The sequence below is a fragment of the Papaver somniferum genome, unplaced genomic scaffold (assembly GCF_003573695.1).
Source record: "Papaver somniferum cultivar HN1 unplaced genomic scaffold, ASM357369v1 unplaced-scaffold_10, whole genome shotgun sequence".
In the NCBI taxonomy this organism is placed as follows: Eukaryota; Viridiplantae; Streptophyta; class Magnoliopsida; order Ranunculales; family Papaveraceae; genus Papaver; species Papaver somniferum.
Window position 1 is genome coordinate 18,500,870 of NW_020618825.1, and position 16,672 is coordinate 18,517,541.

At 35.4% G+C, this 16,672-nt stretch overlaps 1 protein-coding gene and 1 long non-coding RNA gene across 13 annotated transcripts; both read right to left on the bottom strand.

The window, feature by feature from the left end:
- Positions 1-1,101: 1,101 nt before the first annotated feature.
- Positions 1,102-12,749, bottom strand: LOC113326792 (N-terminal acetyltransferase A complex auxiliary subunit NAA15-like). Of its 12 annotated transcripts, XM_026574450.1 has the most exons (28): positions 12,415-12,743; positions 11,433-11,532; positions 11,170-11,239; positions 10,772-11,022; positions 8,565-8,643; positions 8,389-8,471; positions 7,543-7,710; positions 7,331-7,461; positions 7,110-7,200; positions 6,914-6,985; positions 6,706-6,821; positions 6,261-6,390; positions 6,020-6,097; positions 5,843-5,902; positions 5,675-5,721; positions 5,534-5,588; positions 5,364-5,450; positions 5,215-5,279; positions 4,891-5,121; positions 4,620-4,767; positions 4,442-4,546; positions 4,198-4,329; positions 3,948-4,004; positions 3,764-3,837; positions 3,608-3,666; positions 3,424-3,517; positions 3,177-3,277; positions 1,695-2,959 (listed from the first exon to the last, which is right to left on the bottom strand). In XM_026574450.1, exons 4-28 carry the CDS (start codon positions 10,832-10,834, stop codon positions 2,109-2,111), a joined length of 3,177 nt encoding a protein of 1,058 aa, XP_026430235.1. In that variant the 5' UTR covers positions 10,835-11,022; positions 11,170-11,239; positions 11,433-11,532; positions 12,415-12,743; the 3' UTR covers positions 1,695-2,108. The 12 variants fall into 12 exon arrangements, with proteins under 12 accessions (XP_026430232.1, XP_026430240.1, XP_026430241.1 ...); XM_026574447.1 differs by adding an exon at positions 1,102-1,395 and having other exon boundaries at positions 2,084-2,959; positions 10,772-11,532; positions 12,415-12,745; XM_026574455.1 differs by adding an exon at positions 1,163-1,398 and having other exon boundaries at positions 2,364-2,959; positions 10,772-11,532; positions 12,415-12,749.
- A 1,249-nt stretch (positions 12,750-13,998) lies between these two features.
- On the bottom strand, positions 13,999-16,187 carry LOC113326549. Its single transcript, XR_003348382.1, has 2 exons — positions 15,683-16,187; positions 13,999-14,817 (listed from the first exon to the last, which is right to left on the bottom strand). It is a non-coding gene; the product is annotated as an uncharacterized LOC113326549 (long non-coding RNA).
- Between the last annotated feature and the right edge of the window lie 485 nt (positions 16,188-16,672).

The following is a 16,672-nucleotide window of genomic DNA, read 5'->3' on the forward strand; positions in this document are numbered from 1 at the left end:
CCAAGCTTTATTTAGAACCTAAAAATACAAAATTAAACAGTTTTAAGTATTTATTCCTGAGGAGAGTAAAATACAGAATATGGGATAATATCCAATTTTAAAGCACAAAAGACGAGTTAATTGCCAAGAAAAAGATATAGAAATATGCACTTTTTAGCACTCATCGGTCATCGATGTAATAAATAATACTGAATGAGATTAGATAATAAATTAGAAAAATCATAACTTAAATTGTATTATATTTTTAGTAATTGATATTTCATCTTCCATTAAAAAATACAAAAAAAAATTCATACTGATTGTGATCGATTATAATAACTTATTCTTGGAGAATTCGTATCTTAAAAGATAGATGATAAGTTTCATACTTGGCAGAATTTTGATCCGGTTATTGGATTCAACTAGATTGAACTTGGTTTGGAGCATTAGTTTTTAAAAACTTAAAAGAAAATCCAATAGGAAATGCCAAATGACTAGGCACAAAAACATAAATGTTAGATTTTAATTTCTAACATAAAATCTGATGGCCGAGATTAAAAGTGCCTAACAGCTAGGCCCAAAAACTAAAAAGTTCAGCGCCGAACAGTTTGCGTCGCGTAATTGATTCTAGATGTGGTTTAGGCAACGCGCTTTTGCGTTGAATCTTGAATGTGGAACTTGCATAAGAGAGACTGAGAGGAGCTATTAAGTGGACTCGATCTCCTTAAACTGTCAGTCTTTTAGGCAAAAATGAAAAACTGCATCTCTTTTGATGTAAACTCATTCGGAAGTTATAGTGGATTTGTCTCCTTATAATAAAGTACATTGGAAGTCTAGGAGAATAGGATAGCAGAGATGGAACCCCCAAGGCCCTCATTTCCTACTGTTATAATTTTCTTCCAATCAGAAAACACAGCCCATGCAATGCATGAGAATGCATACTAGAATTTGAAAAAGATGTGGGCAAATCACAGGTCCAAAGAGAACCCCTTTAGGGACTTTATACCCTTACAGTTACTCTTTTCCTTCGATGAAAACAGCACAGTACAGATCAATTTCGATTTTCGGGACAGGAACACTTCGCGTCGTGTTATTGCAGCATGATTTACATGAGTCGTTGACTACACATTGAAAAGTGCAGGTGATGGCTTTAGTAGTAGAAGAGAATACAAGTCATCGAAAGTGGGTCCCCGAATACTAGTATAAAACCACCTAGAAGGTTGTACAGTCGTCAAAATTCCTACAGAACAACAGGCGGCCGGAAGTAAAATGAAGTATCATAATAGGATTGACATATATACATGTATTTCACCATTCAATGAAAGTACAACTCCACTTGTATAGTGTTTGCACCAACAATACTCACGCACAGCCTCCTAACCTTCTAAACCACTGCCTTCTTGAACTCTGTACATCCTGCTAAAATGAAACATTAAAACAGAAAACAAAGTCAGTTTTATTCTACTATATTTTCTAATTCTGCAAATCGTGAGAACAGCTAGAAGGAACTAAGGCAAAATGCAAGTGAAATAGTCCAAAGCAAAGTCATCACTGATTTAACGTTGGTGACCGAGCCAAATACAATATCTTACAAGTCACTCTAGTTTCGGACAGCTTGGAATGAGCTGCCAAGTACAAAGTAACTGGAGCTTATACACCAAAATTGTAATAACAATGTTTTAGAATGACAAAATAAAAAACTTCAAGCAAAGATGTTGAAACAAGATTGTGTACGCATAGGATATCGAGAGAAATATGGTCCCAAATGTCACTGATGCAACAAAAGTAAATCAAATCGAGGTACATTAAAATCAGAAAGCTCCAATCAAAGATGGGCGGCTGAGATAAATTCAGCATAGACGACATGGGTAAATAACAAACCAAATGCAACTGCCATGTCAAAAGAGAATAATGTATTCCAACTACACATTCAGCAAATAATAATTTTGTAGACTAAAAGAGAATACTGGCACGAATCTCAAATTAAACTCGGCTTGCTTTCAGATATGCAACTTCCAGCTTACTTGCGATTATGTATTTGTAGAAAACTAACCCTAAGAAGATCTGACATAAATTGTATATGAATGATGACCTAAACACTCACCAAAATTGCAAAATGAAGAACCCATTTAACTTGAGTAATATAGACCTTTCCTCTCAATACCGTAACCTCGCATTAACTCAGGCTTTAAGAACCTATGGACCTTGGCATCAAGGATGTAGTACTCATTAGAGGTAAAAAGAAAGGAGCATTGATTGTCTTTCGCGAAAGCTGATACTGATATCACACTTCTACTTTTTACAGCAAACACGTAAACTTTCTTTAACATAAATGTGCGAGAAATGCCCTTTTCTGATGTAAAGAATAACTCGCGAGATCCCACCTTGGAGACTGTACGCTTGGAGCCATCCGCACTTGTAGCTACTATTCCAACACAACCATCAGCACTACTATCCAGAAGTAATTCGTTGCTTGTGCAGTGATCATTGGTGCCTGAATCTAATTTCCAGTCCGACATAAACATGTAGCCCTTATTCGTTATTTGACCAGTAACTAGAACATACTCTGGAGGTACTTGACCAATGAAACTTTTATCTCTTAACAAAAATCCATCATGAAATAGTTGAACTGCATACGGATTATCTTCTGTAAACCTCGGAATTGACACTATCTTTCGATGAGCAGAATAATCTGGCACATCTTTGAGAAAAAAATTTCCGGAAATCCCGCACTCAATATGAACAAGCCCAACATCTTTGTAAGACACTTCATTGCCGCTGCTAACGTTTAAAGTTCCTGGTTTGCGGTATTTCGTATTCTTAACAAGAAGCTTAACATTTGTCGTATAATGATGTCCACCACCACTATCAAAAACCCATACCTCGGGTTCTTCATTCTTTACAGGAGTATCATTAGTAGGTTTGGTGGCTAAGAAGTAACGCGAAAAGGGGAATAGCTGACTACACTCTTTTGCAAATTCTGCAATAGAAAATTAAACAAATATCAGACCGTGTTTATTCTGGTATTTTTACATACTTTTAGCGTAGAGGAAAATGTAGATTCCTCAAATTGATTTTAACACACTTATATTTTCTGCTGATTCCTCAAAATGATATAAAGAAAACATGAGAAAACGAGGTTTGGCCTACAATTACCAGACATAAACATGAAGCAAAGTATGATGTGGAGAACTTACCTGAAGCTGTTTCTGCATCACCCAGTACTGATTTGAGCAGTCTGTGGACTGCTATACAGTCTTTGAGCTTCCATAGGTTCTTGTTATCTCGTGCGAATTTTCTAAATCAAAACAAAGAGAAGACCCATCTCAGTCACTTTCTAGATACAAGCACATAAGCATATAAATCTATGAAGCTTCTCCAGTAAATCCAAAGGCATTTAAGACAAATAATCATGAAATCACTTGGTTTAAGTAGAAATTATACATTCTTTGGTTAAGAAGCTTGGCGATTTCGGACTTCTTGTATGGCTGTAAGAAAAACAGCATTTCTGCTACTGCAACTCCATAGCTTAAAGAATCTTCACAAAAAATAAAAAATAGAAAAATGTCAGCTAGTCTCCAAGAATTTCTGTAAGTTTATGTGATGACATCAGAAGGCTAAATTTTACCTTTGTTTCGCTCAAGGGATTCCTTTATTGATTTGATTAAAGTTCCCTCATGTAGGGTACTGCGAAGAAAAAAAAAAGAAACCGTATAAACATTTAGTAGATAGCTTTTTGAACTAATGCATATAACAAATAATGTAGACAAAAAATAGAATGAACCTTAAAGGATCAGACAAATTGGAACGAACAGATTCTTCTAGAACCATACTATCTAGTCTGCCATAAAACCGTACCTACAAATGAAGATTTAAAATCAAGAAACATGTAGAGCAAAAACACTATAATCAACCCTCAAATGAAATAATTAGAACCACAAGTAAAAAAGCTAGCTTCAAATACATACAGAACAGCGCAGTGTGTCAGGGTTACTTTCATCAAATCTAACAAGCTCATTTAATGCCTGAAATAAACATGGCAGCAAAATAATTAGTAAGCAACATTGACTTGAGAGTGTGCGCAAACAATAAACACCACATGTGGGGTAGGGTAGCAAAACACCTGTCTGCGACCCCCTCATGTTTGAACTCACAGAGACAACAACCACAAATAAAAATAATCAAAAAATAAATAGCAGTTGAAAGTTAATGCATTACATGGTAGGCGTCTACGATATCTTGATTTCTCATATGCAGCTCAAACAAGAGGAAGTATGTTCCGAAAGAATCTGGGAAACTCTTTTGAAGCAAATTAAGATACCTTGCAGCTTCTAGTAACAGTTTTTCCACCTATGTCAACGCCGAAGCAGCAAAAAGAGACTGTTAAATATGCCAATGCGGCAAATAATAGTTAATCGACTACAGTTTAAGCAACAAACAATGGGAAGTGAGAAGAAAGCACCTGCAATAACTTTACAGCGAGAAGATCAGTATCAATAAGCTTGGAGTGTTGCTGTCCTCCAGATGTGGAGGCTCTTGTTTTCTTCCCGTTTTTGCCACTCATATCCTGCAACAATAGGATGTTATAAAGCTACCAAATTATAAGGTCAGTAAGATCGAGATAAAACCTAGTAGCACACCTTGGCATGGGATTTTTGGGGTTTCTTTCTAGGCAGGTTGTTATCCTGCATTTTCCCAGAATCTGGGACTCTGCTAGTGCTAGCACCCTGCATCATCTTCTCAACGGGAAGCAACTCTAACGTTTTATCATGCAACTTTAAATAGCACCTGCACGAAAAGATCATAAAAGCTGGTAAATAAAAATTACAGATGCTCATACTGTACATGGCCACATCCACAAATTTAGCAACCTATACAAGTACATAATAACCATTGCAAGAAAAGGTTCACCTGACAACTCCCTCAGTCGCTTTATGGAAATAAGAGCCTGGATCCAGCCGCTCTTGATGTCTTAATGTATCTACATATGTATGAGGAGCCACTTTTCTTGACTGATCAAAATGATAATCAAAGTAATGTTCGACCTTTTCCACGTAGTAGTTCACTACGGCAAGATAGTTTTTGAGCGCATGCCCTAGATCGCCTTGTTGGAAGTAACTATGTCCAGAAGCAAGCTCGTACCTTGGGGCCAGGCAAAGGACAATAATTAGATATTCAAGAATTTTGAAAACCATATCCAAGAAACGAGGTTTAAAACCAAAAGCAAAAACGCACCACATGTCGCGCGAAGAGTCTTGTTGTTCCCCTCCACCATCTAGAGCACCTGCATGCTGAATTTTCTGAACCACACTCCACTTCAGAACTCGGTCCAAAAAAATGGGTATATTTAGCAACAATGTTTGAATTTAAGTATAGAAACCAACCTTAACAAAGTAGAACTGTGCAACCTCCGGATTTTGCTGAATAGCCTTAGCAAGAGCTATCGCATACTGGCCATGCCTGTCATAATGCTGTTTCAACATAACTCCTAAATCAAAACACACGCAGGGGAGAGGGAGAGAGAGAGAGAGAGAGGGAGCAACTATATTAAAACCTGAGCTAACAAACATAAAGTCCACAGCAGCGCTCGAATGGGTTCACTTTTTTTTCTGCAAATTGACACCAAGTTCGTTTGTTAAGGATTAAAAAGCTTACAACGTCCTACTAGAAAGCTATAACTTGTATGTCATATTACCTTATCGAACTTTCCAACTCTAAAATCACTTGACCAATGATGTCTATCTGAAGCAGCATGGATGACATCAATAAGTGCAAAACTATTTAACTAAAACTACCACTAGTTCAAACCGAAACAGATCATGCAAAAAAAATTATCACATGGTAACAAAATAGCTTGAAAAACCTTATCAGGGTACTGGCGCTCATAAAAAGGGGAAAGGTCATAGAGCAATAAAGGGACTCTCTGCAAGCCAAACAAGAAGAACGCATTAGACAAGGTTAGGAATCATTTAGAGTGGACTTTCTTAGTAAATACCAAAGCAGGTCACAAAACACTAACTTAGAGAAATTACAGAAATACCTCATCTAAAAGATGCCTAAGATAAACGGCTGTCGCGTTTTCCAGTTCATCGCCTTGGAGAAAGTCAAGGGGTATTCTCTGGAAAATTAAATTCACCACATTCAGACAACAGAAACAAAACTATACTTTGAAACATGACCTCTTATCTATGTAAAAAGAGCATCACAAAAATAAAAATCACGAGGTGGCATATTTCGTAGTGAAATATCGTTAAATTTTCATAAAGAAGTCAGATGAAGACCTTGACAGAAACGGATGAACTATGCTGCTCCTCTAAAGACTTGTACAAGTCTTTTAGTACTTGAACATCAGCAGATGAATACTGGCCATTTTCTGACGACACAACACACTTTTGCAATCCAGAATGATAACTGCATATGCAGTACAAAACTCAGTTGATAACATACACTTATTAACACACAGCATAATATTAGAGTAATGTTTTGGTACAGTGAAATACAATCTCAAGAAATGCAAGCACTGTGTTATTCTCAATGGACTATTGTTTTATAAGACACTAAACGTTACGTTTTTCATGACATAACAGCAACTGCTCCAGGTAAATCCACTTGTTTTTAAAAGTTAAATATTAACAAAAAGAAAAAAGAAAACCAAGAGCAGCCTGCATTGTGTCTCCAATCCGTTACGTGCTTGCTATTTCCAGAAACAAGGGAAAGCGAGACAACCTGGAATTCTCAGGATCCAGTAAAAGAAGCTCCCTATATATTTCATTTGCAGCATCAAGGTTATTAAGCTTGACCAGCAAAGAAGCTTTTCTTTCCTTTAAAGCCACATCATTAACCTGCAAAACCAATATAAGAGAACTGGATTACATCTAACATATTTGAAATCAGCACTTCCAGTTCTTTTACCAAAACATGTACACAAGCTTACGATAATTGACTCTTTATCATGTAGCAATGCCAGAGCCTCCGCAAGATCGCCAGATTCCTCCAGTAAAAATAGCTGCACGGAACGTCAACGGCAGATAAACTTTCAGCCTAAACAAAGCTTAAAACTAGAAGTAAGAAAATGCAATGATAAATATATTTAAAGATGTGTACGGAACCTGTAAAATTAAAGGACCCACCTCGTACAAAAGGACTTCATCATGTTTAGAATAGTCACCATCAACCAACGATTTTCCATATTCTTTCAGGACCTCAATTGCTTTTGAATAACTGTATTTGCAAGTTGAAGAGTAAACATATCCAAAAGAAAAGAAACTATTAGTCATATACTGAAAGAATTATCTCTTACGAATCAGAATTAATTGATTTTTCCAAAACCCAGAGAGTCTCCAACACATACTCGGCGTTGAGGTGGTGAGAGGTTGCAGATGCAATGTGATGCAAGTGGGGGTCCTTGAGGTCATTTTCAGGCTGCAAGGTCAAAATCCGAGCTCTGCTCTCCACAAACTCCGGTAAATTCCGCATTTGGGCCTAGTAATATTAATCTTGAATTTAAAAAAAAAAATCACCCATAAACAAATTCTAGAGATAATGATGTTACAAAAAGCGAACCTGTATTACAGAAAGGTAGCGAAGTAGCTGAATATTTTTTGGAAGATCCAGCAAATTCATAGAAAGGTAGATAGCCTTTTGGAAGCATTCTTTAGCCTTCTCATAGTCAAAGTCAGAATGATATATGAGGCCGTAAGTTATCCAGCAAAAAATGCTTTGGTTGTTGCTCTGTAAATATTTAAAAGGGTTATTAAAGAAATCATTTGATGGAAATTAACAAGAATGTGAATTTGGCATACATATTATTGCATTATCCATACAAGGACCTATCTCGTTGGAAACCACATGAGTCCCTCTATCATAGAAAAATTATATGGAAAATATATACGACCATAGCTGGTTCAAAATGTACCATAAAACAAGCACATGAGCACCTTTCTCAGTGTTGAGTGCTTGTATTTGCAAAGCCATAATTATCAAACTACAAGTTCAAATCCCTTTTAACAGATTATAGATGGCACTTAAGCGAATTCCCGTGAAGAAAACACTGTCTAAATATCAACATTACACGCAGAAATAAGGTTTCAGAATAGCTGCCTGTGCAATTTTTAGGAAACGACTAATTTACATGTTGACATGCTCCAGCAGTAACTAATGTGAACTCAAGGACACAAACGAATACCATGAATCACATCACAAAGATGGCATGTCATAGCCAGTCTTTTAAGTTATATTTTGATAAAACACATCAACTCTTTCATTTCCATTTTCCTCCAGGTATTGACTAATTATTTATGTGGTGATCTCTATGGACTAAAGCATGCCCGATTCGAAATAATCAAAAATGGTGCAAAATGAATTCAGTTCAAAAGAGCATCCATCAAACACGAGAAAAGTGTGACAAACCTCAGTACCACGAGAGGCAAATTCAAGCGCCTCCGAATTTCGGCCCAACAGACTCAAAAGTAATCCCCTTAATGATAACGCCTCTATTAACATTAAAAAAAATAGAAATTAGAATGTGGCTAATAACAACAGAAAATAGCTTTCAAAACCCATTAAATATCGAAGATGAAGCTTACCTCCAAGATCATTTTTTGTCTCTAGGATTTTGTCGATCGCAAACAAGGCAGGATTATAGTCTTTACTCTTGTAAGAACTCTGTCAAGAAAAGAAAAAGAAAATTAGTAATGCTTGAACACTTCATATAAGCAAAGATCAACAGATCAATAGATATAGTTCAGTTCAACAAGCTACTTTCCATATATTTCGATTAGTAGGAATATGAATTCCATCAAATCAGAATCTACAATTTCAATTCATCACATTCACTGACAAGAATGTTTTAGAAAACATTTACATGATATTGTTCACATGATTTCTATATATTTTAATTCTTCCAATTCAAATAGGTAAAGATCACATTAGCTTAAATGATAATGAAATTCCTGTATAATATATACGTACTCCAAACGAAAACTAATCAAATATGTACTTCAAATGAAGTTCAAATTAATCAAATTATAGAATGCCCATTAGTTATGCTGATTAAGAGTTAGGTTCTACAAAACCTTATTCAAAATACAAAACCGAAATGCTGCACCAGCAACATAAATTCATTCAAGCAAGATACCATCAGATACAATGTGCCCCCAAGGTCACATTTACACAATAACAAAGACCAATATATCATCCCCTATGAGTAGTCTATAAAAACCAGCAACACCCTCACTCAAACTCCAAGCAATATTCTTCCAAACATCCTAGTGTCTTTACAATTTCAACTACTCTAACCAGAAAGAGCAACAAAACTCTTATTTCTCACAGGTCTATCAACAAACAGCTTCCTAGCATTTCAAATTGTGCCATCATCAACACAGAAAAGAAGAATCAATTCCATATAGTAGATGAAAAATATAATTGACACCCACAGAAGATAATAATTAAAACATAGAAAAGAAAACTAGGTTTACCTTGAATTTCTTAAAATGCTTTAACTCTTTGGTTCCACCAATTTCAGTGGGTAACCAAGTTTCTACAAGATCTTGAGCAGTCTTCCTAAGCTGGTAACCCATTTCTTTGGTTTTAGCCCAGGAATCAACCCTAAATTCGATTTTGGTTTATTTCTTTACAATCTTAACTTTGAGTTTGTATCTAGTGGTAGTATACCAGTTGGGGCTATTATGAAGTAGATAATAGAAAAGGTAGAGAAGTATTGAATGATTTATCTTAAGAAAATGCATGTACAGAAAAATTTCATAAACCCAATCGAGGTATGTAGTGACTGGGAAGAACTTGCAGGTATTGTTGGTGGTGGTGCTGCTGGTAAGAATAAAGTTGATAATGCGACGACAAGATATATAAAATTGAGCTACAAAGAATGAATAGCTGTGGTCCTACTGTTGGTCAACGGCCTTGGTTGAAAAAAATTGAACAAATTTCCACTAATTTGGAGTATGTGTAATTGGCTGTCAAATTTCCACTAATTTGGAGTATGTGTAATTGGCTACAAATTTCCACTAATGTGAATTACCCAAGTGAACTATAGTCTATAACTATTGCCATCTCAAATTACCAACTATAGAAATTTGGGATGACAGTTAATGTTGCCAAATAGCTAATTATAGCTACGGAAGTGGTCGATAATTCTAGACAAGAATGGCATATGTAGCTACCACAGTGGAAGCTCTTAGGGTTACATGGGAGGAAGCATATATACCACCTAGCTTGAGCTATATGGTCTGGATGTCTTTTAGAGGTATGTAAGGAAGCCTCATCTTAGATCATAGATCAGGAATAGATAGCTTGGACAACTTTAAGCGATACATAAGCAGGACTAATTGATTCTTAGCCATATCCTCATCTTAGATCATAGATCAGGAACAGATAGCTTGGACAACTTTAAGCGATATATTGCTAACGAGATGCACCAGTTTACCAGAAAGAGTACCGAATTTTATATAAGACAAACTGGAATTTGATTCCTAGCCATTATCCTCCTCGTAACTTTGCTACCCCATTAGGGGCCATAAGTGCACATAACTTTATTATATCTACCTATAATCAAGGAAATTAACAATCTATATTCAACTTAATTATCATTCGATAAAAATGTGAAAGCTAATATTAGAAGCCTAAACAAGCAATATAGAAACTCGTCTTATTACATCTATGGCTAGCTAATTTCGGAGCAGTATAAAAAACATCCAAATACCATTTTAAAAATTGTTGTTCAAAAATTTAAAGAAATAAAATCTACATTGAGTGAAATATATAACAAGTTACTGACCTCTCTTTGAGGGGACAACCAATAATGCAACAATCTATTTCCACGAATGTTGTAGCAAGCCATCCGTGCATTAGAATCTGCAAATCTGGTCTATGCTTGTGCTGTAGCACTAATACAATGTACCCAAAGGAGTCGTCCCTCCTTACAACAAGAATAGAACATGCCTTTAGATACCACAATCCCATTTGCATCATCTTCCACATTGCTCCTTGTTGGCCCTTCATATATAGACGAAGACAGAGCGGAAGTCCCTATCATTGATCATCCAAATATTGACATTAGCAGATTCTTTTGGTATTAGTTATCATACATATATAATTCCGGAAAGTCCCGTGAGTTCGTTTTTCTAGCTGTGCAGCTTGCGCTTCAACTAAGGTGGTGGAGTAAGTAGGACATACTACTAGGACGGAATACGCTTCAACAAAGGTACGGCAATAGTGGATTGGAATTTCCTCACTCCATTTATGGCTACAAGACAAACAAATACATACCGGTAAAAGCATAAAAAGCTATAATAAAAAAGATAAAAAAAAAATACTCCTTCTGTTTTTGAAAAAGAGATACTTTCATTTTAGCCTAAAAATATGCCAAACTGAATAAGTGAAAGTATCTCTTTTCTAGAAACGGAGGGAGTAATAGTTATGACTAGAAAAATAAAGACCGTGAATTTATTCTTTCCGGAAACTGAAACGGGTATCCTTCGAAAAAGTAAAGGAAAATGCTTTGGTCGGTGTATGTTGGTAAGGATTTGCCTCTGCCTCCTGTTGATAAAAGGGGCTAGAAGTTAGAGACATTATTAAGGCTAATCCATATTCTAGTGGGGGTTTGGCAATAGATAATACAGTAAGTGGAGAGGAGTCATTTAAAAATACATTAAAAAAGGTCGTCACCAGAGAAAGCACACAAAGTATAAGGAAGATTACAGGTATAAACAACTTTCACCTAGATTAGGCATAGGGTTAAGGAGATCATCATGCAATGTTAGCATCAAAGAGACTCTGATCATCATGATGATGCAAACTTTGATTGATAAACTGTAAAATTATGTTGTCATTCTTCTTTGGAAAAGAGATGTCATACAATAAGGAGAAAACACTGTGTATACCCAAGCAAACTGCAAGGCAATTGTTAACTTCTTAAACACAGAATGGTAAAAACACACAATGAGTACCAACCAGTTGATTGATTATACAGACTGTTTTCCAGTTAAAGATGAGACCATACAGATAGCACCTGATTTAAGCTATGTGCTAGGATGTTTTAGGTGGTATATGTATGTACAGTTTCAGATTAATTTCAAACAAAAAGAAAAAGATCCAAGTATATGTACAGTTTCAGATTGATTTCAAATAAAAAGAACATATAGATCAATCGGTTTCTTAGCTCTACCTATAATCAAGCAACATTACTACTGATTTATAGGAATCAAACCTACTTCTCACCTTCTTATTCATGAGATTCCAAGAAGTGATTTTATCATTTCAACAATATAATAATTCAAATAACAATCCTCATAAAACATGATAAGAACATCTTAATTGGCACATATTTATTTAAACAAAGGCAGCAACAAATCTTTAACCATAAAACATATCTCAATCGATTTGATTCTCATCCAAAAATTAAGTGAGAATGATATTCACCGGAAAACTCTGAAAGATTTTGTACTTCATCACCTGCGCGATGAGTCTGTTTGATTGATTGTATAAAGACCATTGAAACTCACTTAGACGTTGAAGAGAATCAAGGAACATCGTGAAAAATATTTAGGAACTTCCAGATCTGAGAATGAAAACCAGTAGAGGAAAAACTAACAAGGAGAGAAGAAGATATCATTCATCATCGATGCAGTAAAATTTAAAAACATAGAATAAAATAAAAATAAAGAGCAGGTTAGCAGGAATTAATTAGGGTTAGATATTACCTTAATTAAGGAGTAATAAATATATGGGTGTGAATTTGTGTGTTTTGTGGAAATCAACGATTAATGCACACACTTAATAACCGAAACTCTGACAGCCTTTCATTTTTTTCCACGTGCGGAACCACTTCACTCGGGGACCATCCGGACCACCATGGCTTAGCTTTGTTTGCCATCATCGATGCAGAATAAGTATGTAGCAAGAAGAAGACAATAAGTAAAGGTTCGGGATAATAACTCTTTTATTTTTTCTTTCGATGAAGATGATGATAATATTTAGAGACAGAGAAAATATGTTCTGTCTGCCGCATGCTCAGTTTGAGATAAACTCTTTATCCATATGTAATCTATCATTTGAGATTGCTAGTTCGAACCTCAATCCCTGACTGTTTTTCGAGAAGAAAAAAAACGGACATGAATATATATATCACACACACAAGCTAAAATCCATAAACTAATTGTTACATATATATATAGATTCATGTACAAAAGGAAGTAGTATTGTTATTGGGGGGCAATGCCAGATGGTTATTAATTATGTCTTGCTGTACAACGAGGATGACAAGAACAAACAACCGGCACTTGTATGCGTGACCGTGAATGCTGTATATTGACATGATCCAATTTGGTTGTTGCAACGAAAATCTCATGCTCAGCTTCGAAAGTAATTGTAAGGCAGTACCGTAGTAGTTGATTATGTTCTTCTCTTTTGGAGTTAGAGACCCACTCGTGAATTCATGTTGGCCAGGCTTTGTAATGTTTTATTATCTTTATAATATCGTATCAAAACTAGTCATAAAAATTCAAGGCCACCAAATTTGTGGTATAAAATCCCCACTCAAATATTGAGATTCATTAAAACTAAGTCTTAAACTAAATTGATACAAATATCGCAAATTTTAAAAAATTGATACAAAAACCCCAAATTTTAAAATTGGTTTCATCAAAAAAAAATTGGGTTTTTGTGTTACTTTGTTTTTTGAGGTTTTTGTGTTACCTTTGCTTTGACGTATTTTTTATGGATGGATAGTGATACCTTTGGGGTTACAACTCGCGGACCGGTATAATATATATTGTTCTTTTTTTTTGGATATTTACTACATTATGTTTCTGAATTCTTCGAGTTTGATAGATAAATAAAAAGAAAAAACAATTCACCGTATATTCCTTGTGGACTTAATTCTTTTAAGCATTTATCTATATAAATTAATGTTCGGCTTTTTTTTGTTCTTTTTTTTTTAGAAGAAAAATTAATATATCAATAAAAGAAAAATGAAACATACATAAAGGTAAAGTCACTTAACAGTGTGAAAAAGATCCAAATGTTAAGCTCAAACGATAACAAAGCAACAATATCATCAGACGATAAAATAAAATAGTTTCTCCTTTGGCCCCTTCCAAGCTGTTCATTAGTAAGATTACTTTTCCAGCCTAATTTCTCAATTTCCCTCTCTTTATTAGTTTTCTGATATTTCTCAATAACTCACCAAATTTTTTTCTTGCTCCCTCTTTCAAACACCCACTGGGTGCTCCTAAAAGAGCAGCAAACTTGCGAATATTTTCTACTTGTTGAGAATTGGTCAATGATGTTCTATGGGGAATAATATCAAGAGGTTTGACATTTTCTACTTCCATATCTTCATCTGAACAACCACGTTGTTGACTGTATCACATTCTGGAGCTTTAAAGACTCCTCCTCCTGACTGGAATAGGTTAAGTTGAAACTTCACTTGCAATTACCTTCCCAACATCAATTTCAGAAATTTCACCATTTTTAGTTGCAATAGGCTCGTGAAACCACTTCTTCATTTGGACTTTCATCTTCTTGAAACAACACATCGAAGACGTTTAAAAAACAAGTATCCACTTGCATTGACTTTTCTCTGTTTTGCTTAATGATTATGTTTTCTAGCATAAGTCAATTTCAGTGCTGAAGATTGAGACCCAATACCATTCACCTTAGATAACAAGGCACCATCTAACACTCTTCCATCTTAGATAGAGTTTATGATCTGAGAATCTATCGAATCATCTATCAAAGGGATTTGTTCAACTCGAATTTGAGTCGCCTCTTCTTTCTCCCCAGCGTTATCAATCACAAATGTATTTCTTTGAGAAGCAATCCCTGCAGAAATTAATGGAGTTGAAGAAGAAGGTAAAACAATTTCATTTTTCCTAAGGTTTAGGAACCCGTTTAGAAGAGACCTTAACTGTGGGAATTAAACTACACTTAGCATTTGAATGCCCAAAACTCTTGCAGTGAGATCAAGAGGCAAGTCTCCATGGGTATTCAGCCTTAACAACTGATTTTACATTATCAATTTGGACTGGAAATCCAGTAAGGAAAGAGAAGTCGATTGAAATTTCAACTAAATCCCTTGCATAAGCAATCCTAGTGTTCATAGTTGTATGTATGTCAGCCATTATCGAGGTACCAACAATGTTTGCAACTCTAGACAGACCAAGTTTATTCTAGAGATGTAGAGGAACCTGCCTTGGGTTGTGTTTGATAAGACTTAATTCCATGGAAATAGAGTGTTTTGGGTCGTTTGGTCAAAAATATGTTTCCATGGAATTGAAATAAAAGGGTGGTCTAAAGTGTGTTTTAAACTCAATTATGTGGATTCTATGGAAAGTCTTTCCTTGCCTCCCTAGGAAACTGATTCCATGGAATTGTTTCCTTTTTCTGGTATCAAACACAGTCTTAGATTTATCCAGACATTGAATGAGGTAATGGATTCAATGTTTTTTTCCAAGGTTGAATAAAAAAGAGATTTTTTTCCGACGACATTAAACCCAATTCTAAAACTTCTTCTTGAGAAAATTTAAACAAAAATGATTTTTTTACCATGGATGGTCATGGAGAAGTCAACTTTAAGATTCCACTGAGTTTTTAAACTTTCCTTCACTTAGTGAAAAATGAAGTATCTTTCCCAGAACATAGCCTACAACATAAGATTCACAAACTGAGATATGAGATTTGAGTTCACCTGAAGTGAAACAAGCAGTTGATTTTCCGTCAATCATCTTTGCTTCATCAAAATACAACTTTGATCTAGAGGGTGTTTAATTGTTGTTGCTTAAACAGTTTACATAGATCATACCCATGAAAGATTAACGCAGATCTGAGATAGGAATTCTCATCCGATTGGGTGAACCACCAACAGAAGAAGAAATCAAAGGGGGGAAATCCTTTAAAACATGATTGGTTGGTGGAATTTTTTATGAAATCTCACTATTATTCATAGGATGAGACTAAAGAGGGGTTGAGAACTCGCCGCCGCTATGGATGCACGAAGAAAATAAAACCTAAAAAATCTCTTTGAGAAATCGATACCACGTCATCGCTCTTTCACTCAGTACGTGTGATCTCGGCCGAGAGAAAGTACCCTAATCACTTGAAGAAATCACTGACAAGAAAACACCCTAGAAAATCGCTTGGAGAAAAAACCCTAATGTTCGTCTATGCTACACAGATTAATAGAATTTCTCCTTTTGTCGTGTCTTTAGTTTATGTCGTCTTCGCCCTTTCTCTATTTCACACAAATGTCATCAGCTCATAGCATTAGATACGGAGCATAATCACCAACCGTCGCATAATAAGCTGTAACTTAAAACCACTTGTTATAAATATGGGAGATTGAAACCATAAAATAAAGATAACTATTGATGGATTTTTATATCTCTGCATAAATGGGGCACAAAGAAATTTTATTTCTTTACCCACGCTAGCTGGCTATTTCCTCCATCCCACTATTAAGTGACCTACTCTATAACTAAATTTAGAGTAGGTCACTTAATAGTGGGACAGAGGTAGTTTATTTTTTGTTTTAACGTTACATGTATGATTCGAAACTTCTAAGTTCTAACTATTGCGTAGGACATTTACAGATGAGTGTTGAAAGTTAGACCTCAAGAACTATGCACTACTAACACCTCGTGGACAAGTGTCATTTGATATAATCCCCAGTGACGGAACT

Excerpts from the sequence above, each read along its gene's own strand:
- LOC113326792 (XM_026574447.1), bottom strand. The coding sequence starts at position 10,834 with ATGGCTTGCTACAACATTCGTGGAAATAGATTGTTGCATTATTGGTTG. Across the intron at positions 7,711-8,388 it reads TTGCCTCTCGTGGTACTGAG|AGCAACAACCAAAGCATTTT; the intron begins GTTTGTCACACT and ends AAATATTTACAG. Across the intron at positions 4,768-4,890 it reads GCGACTGAGGGAGTTGTCAG|GTGCTATTTAAAGTTGCATG; the intron begins GTGAACCTTTTC and ends CTTTTCGTGCAG.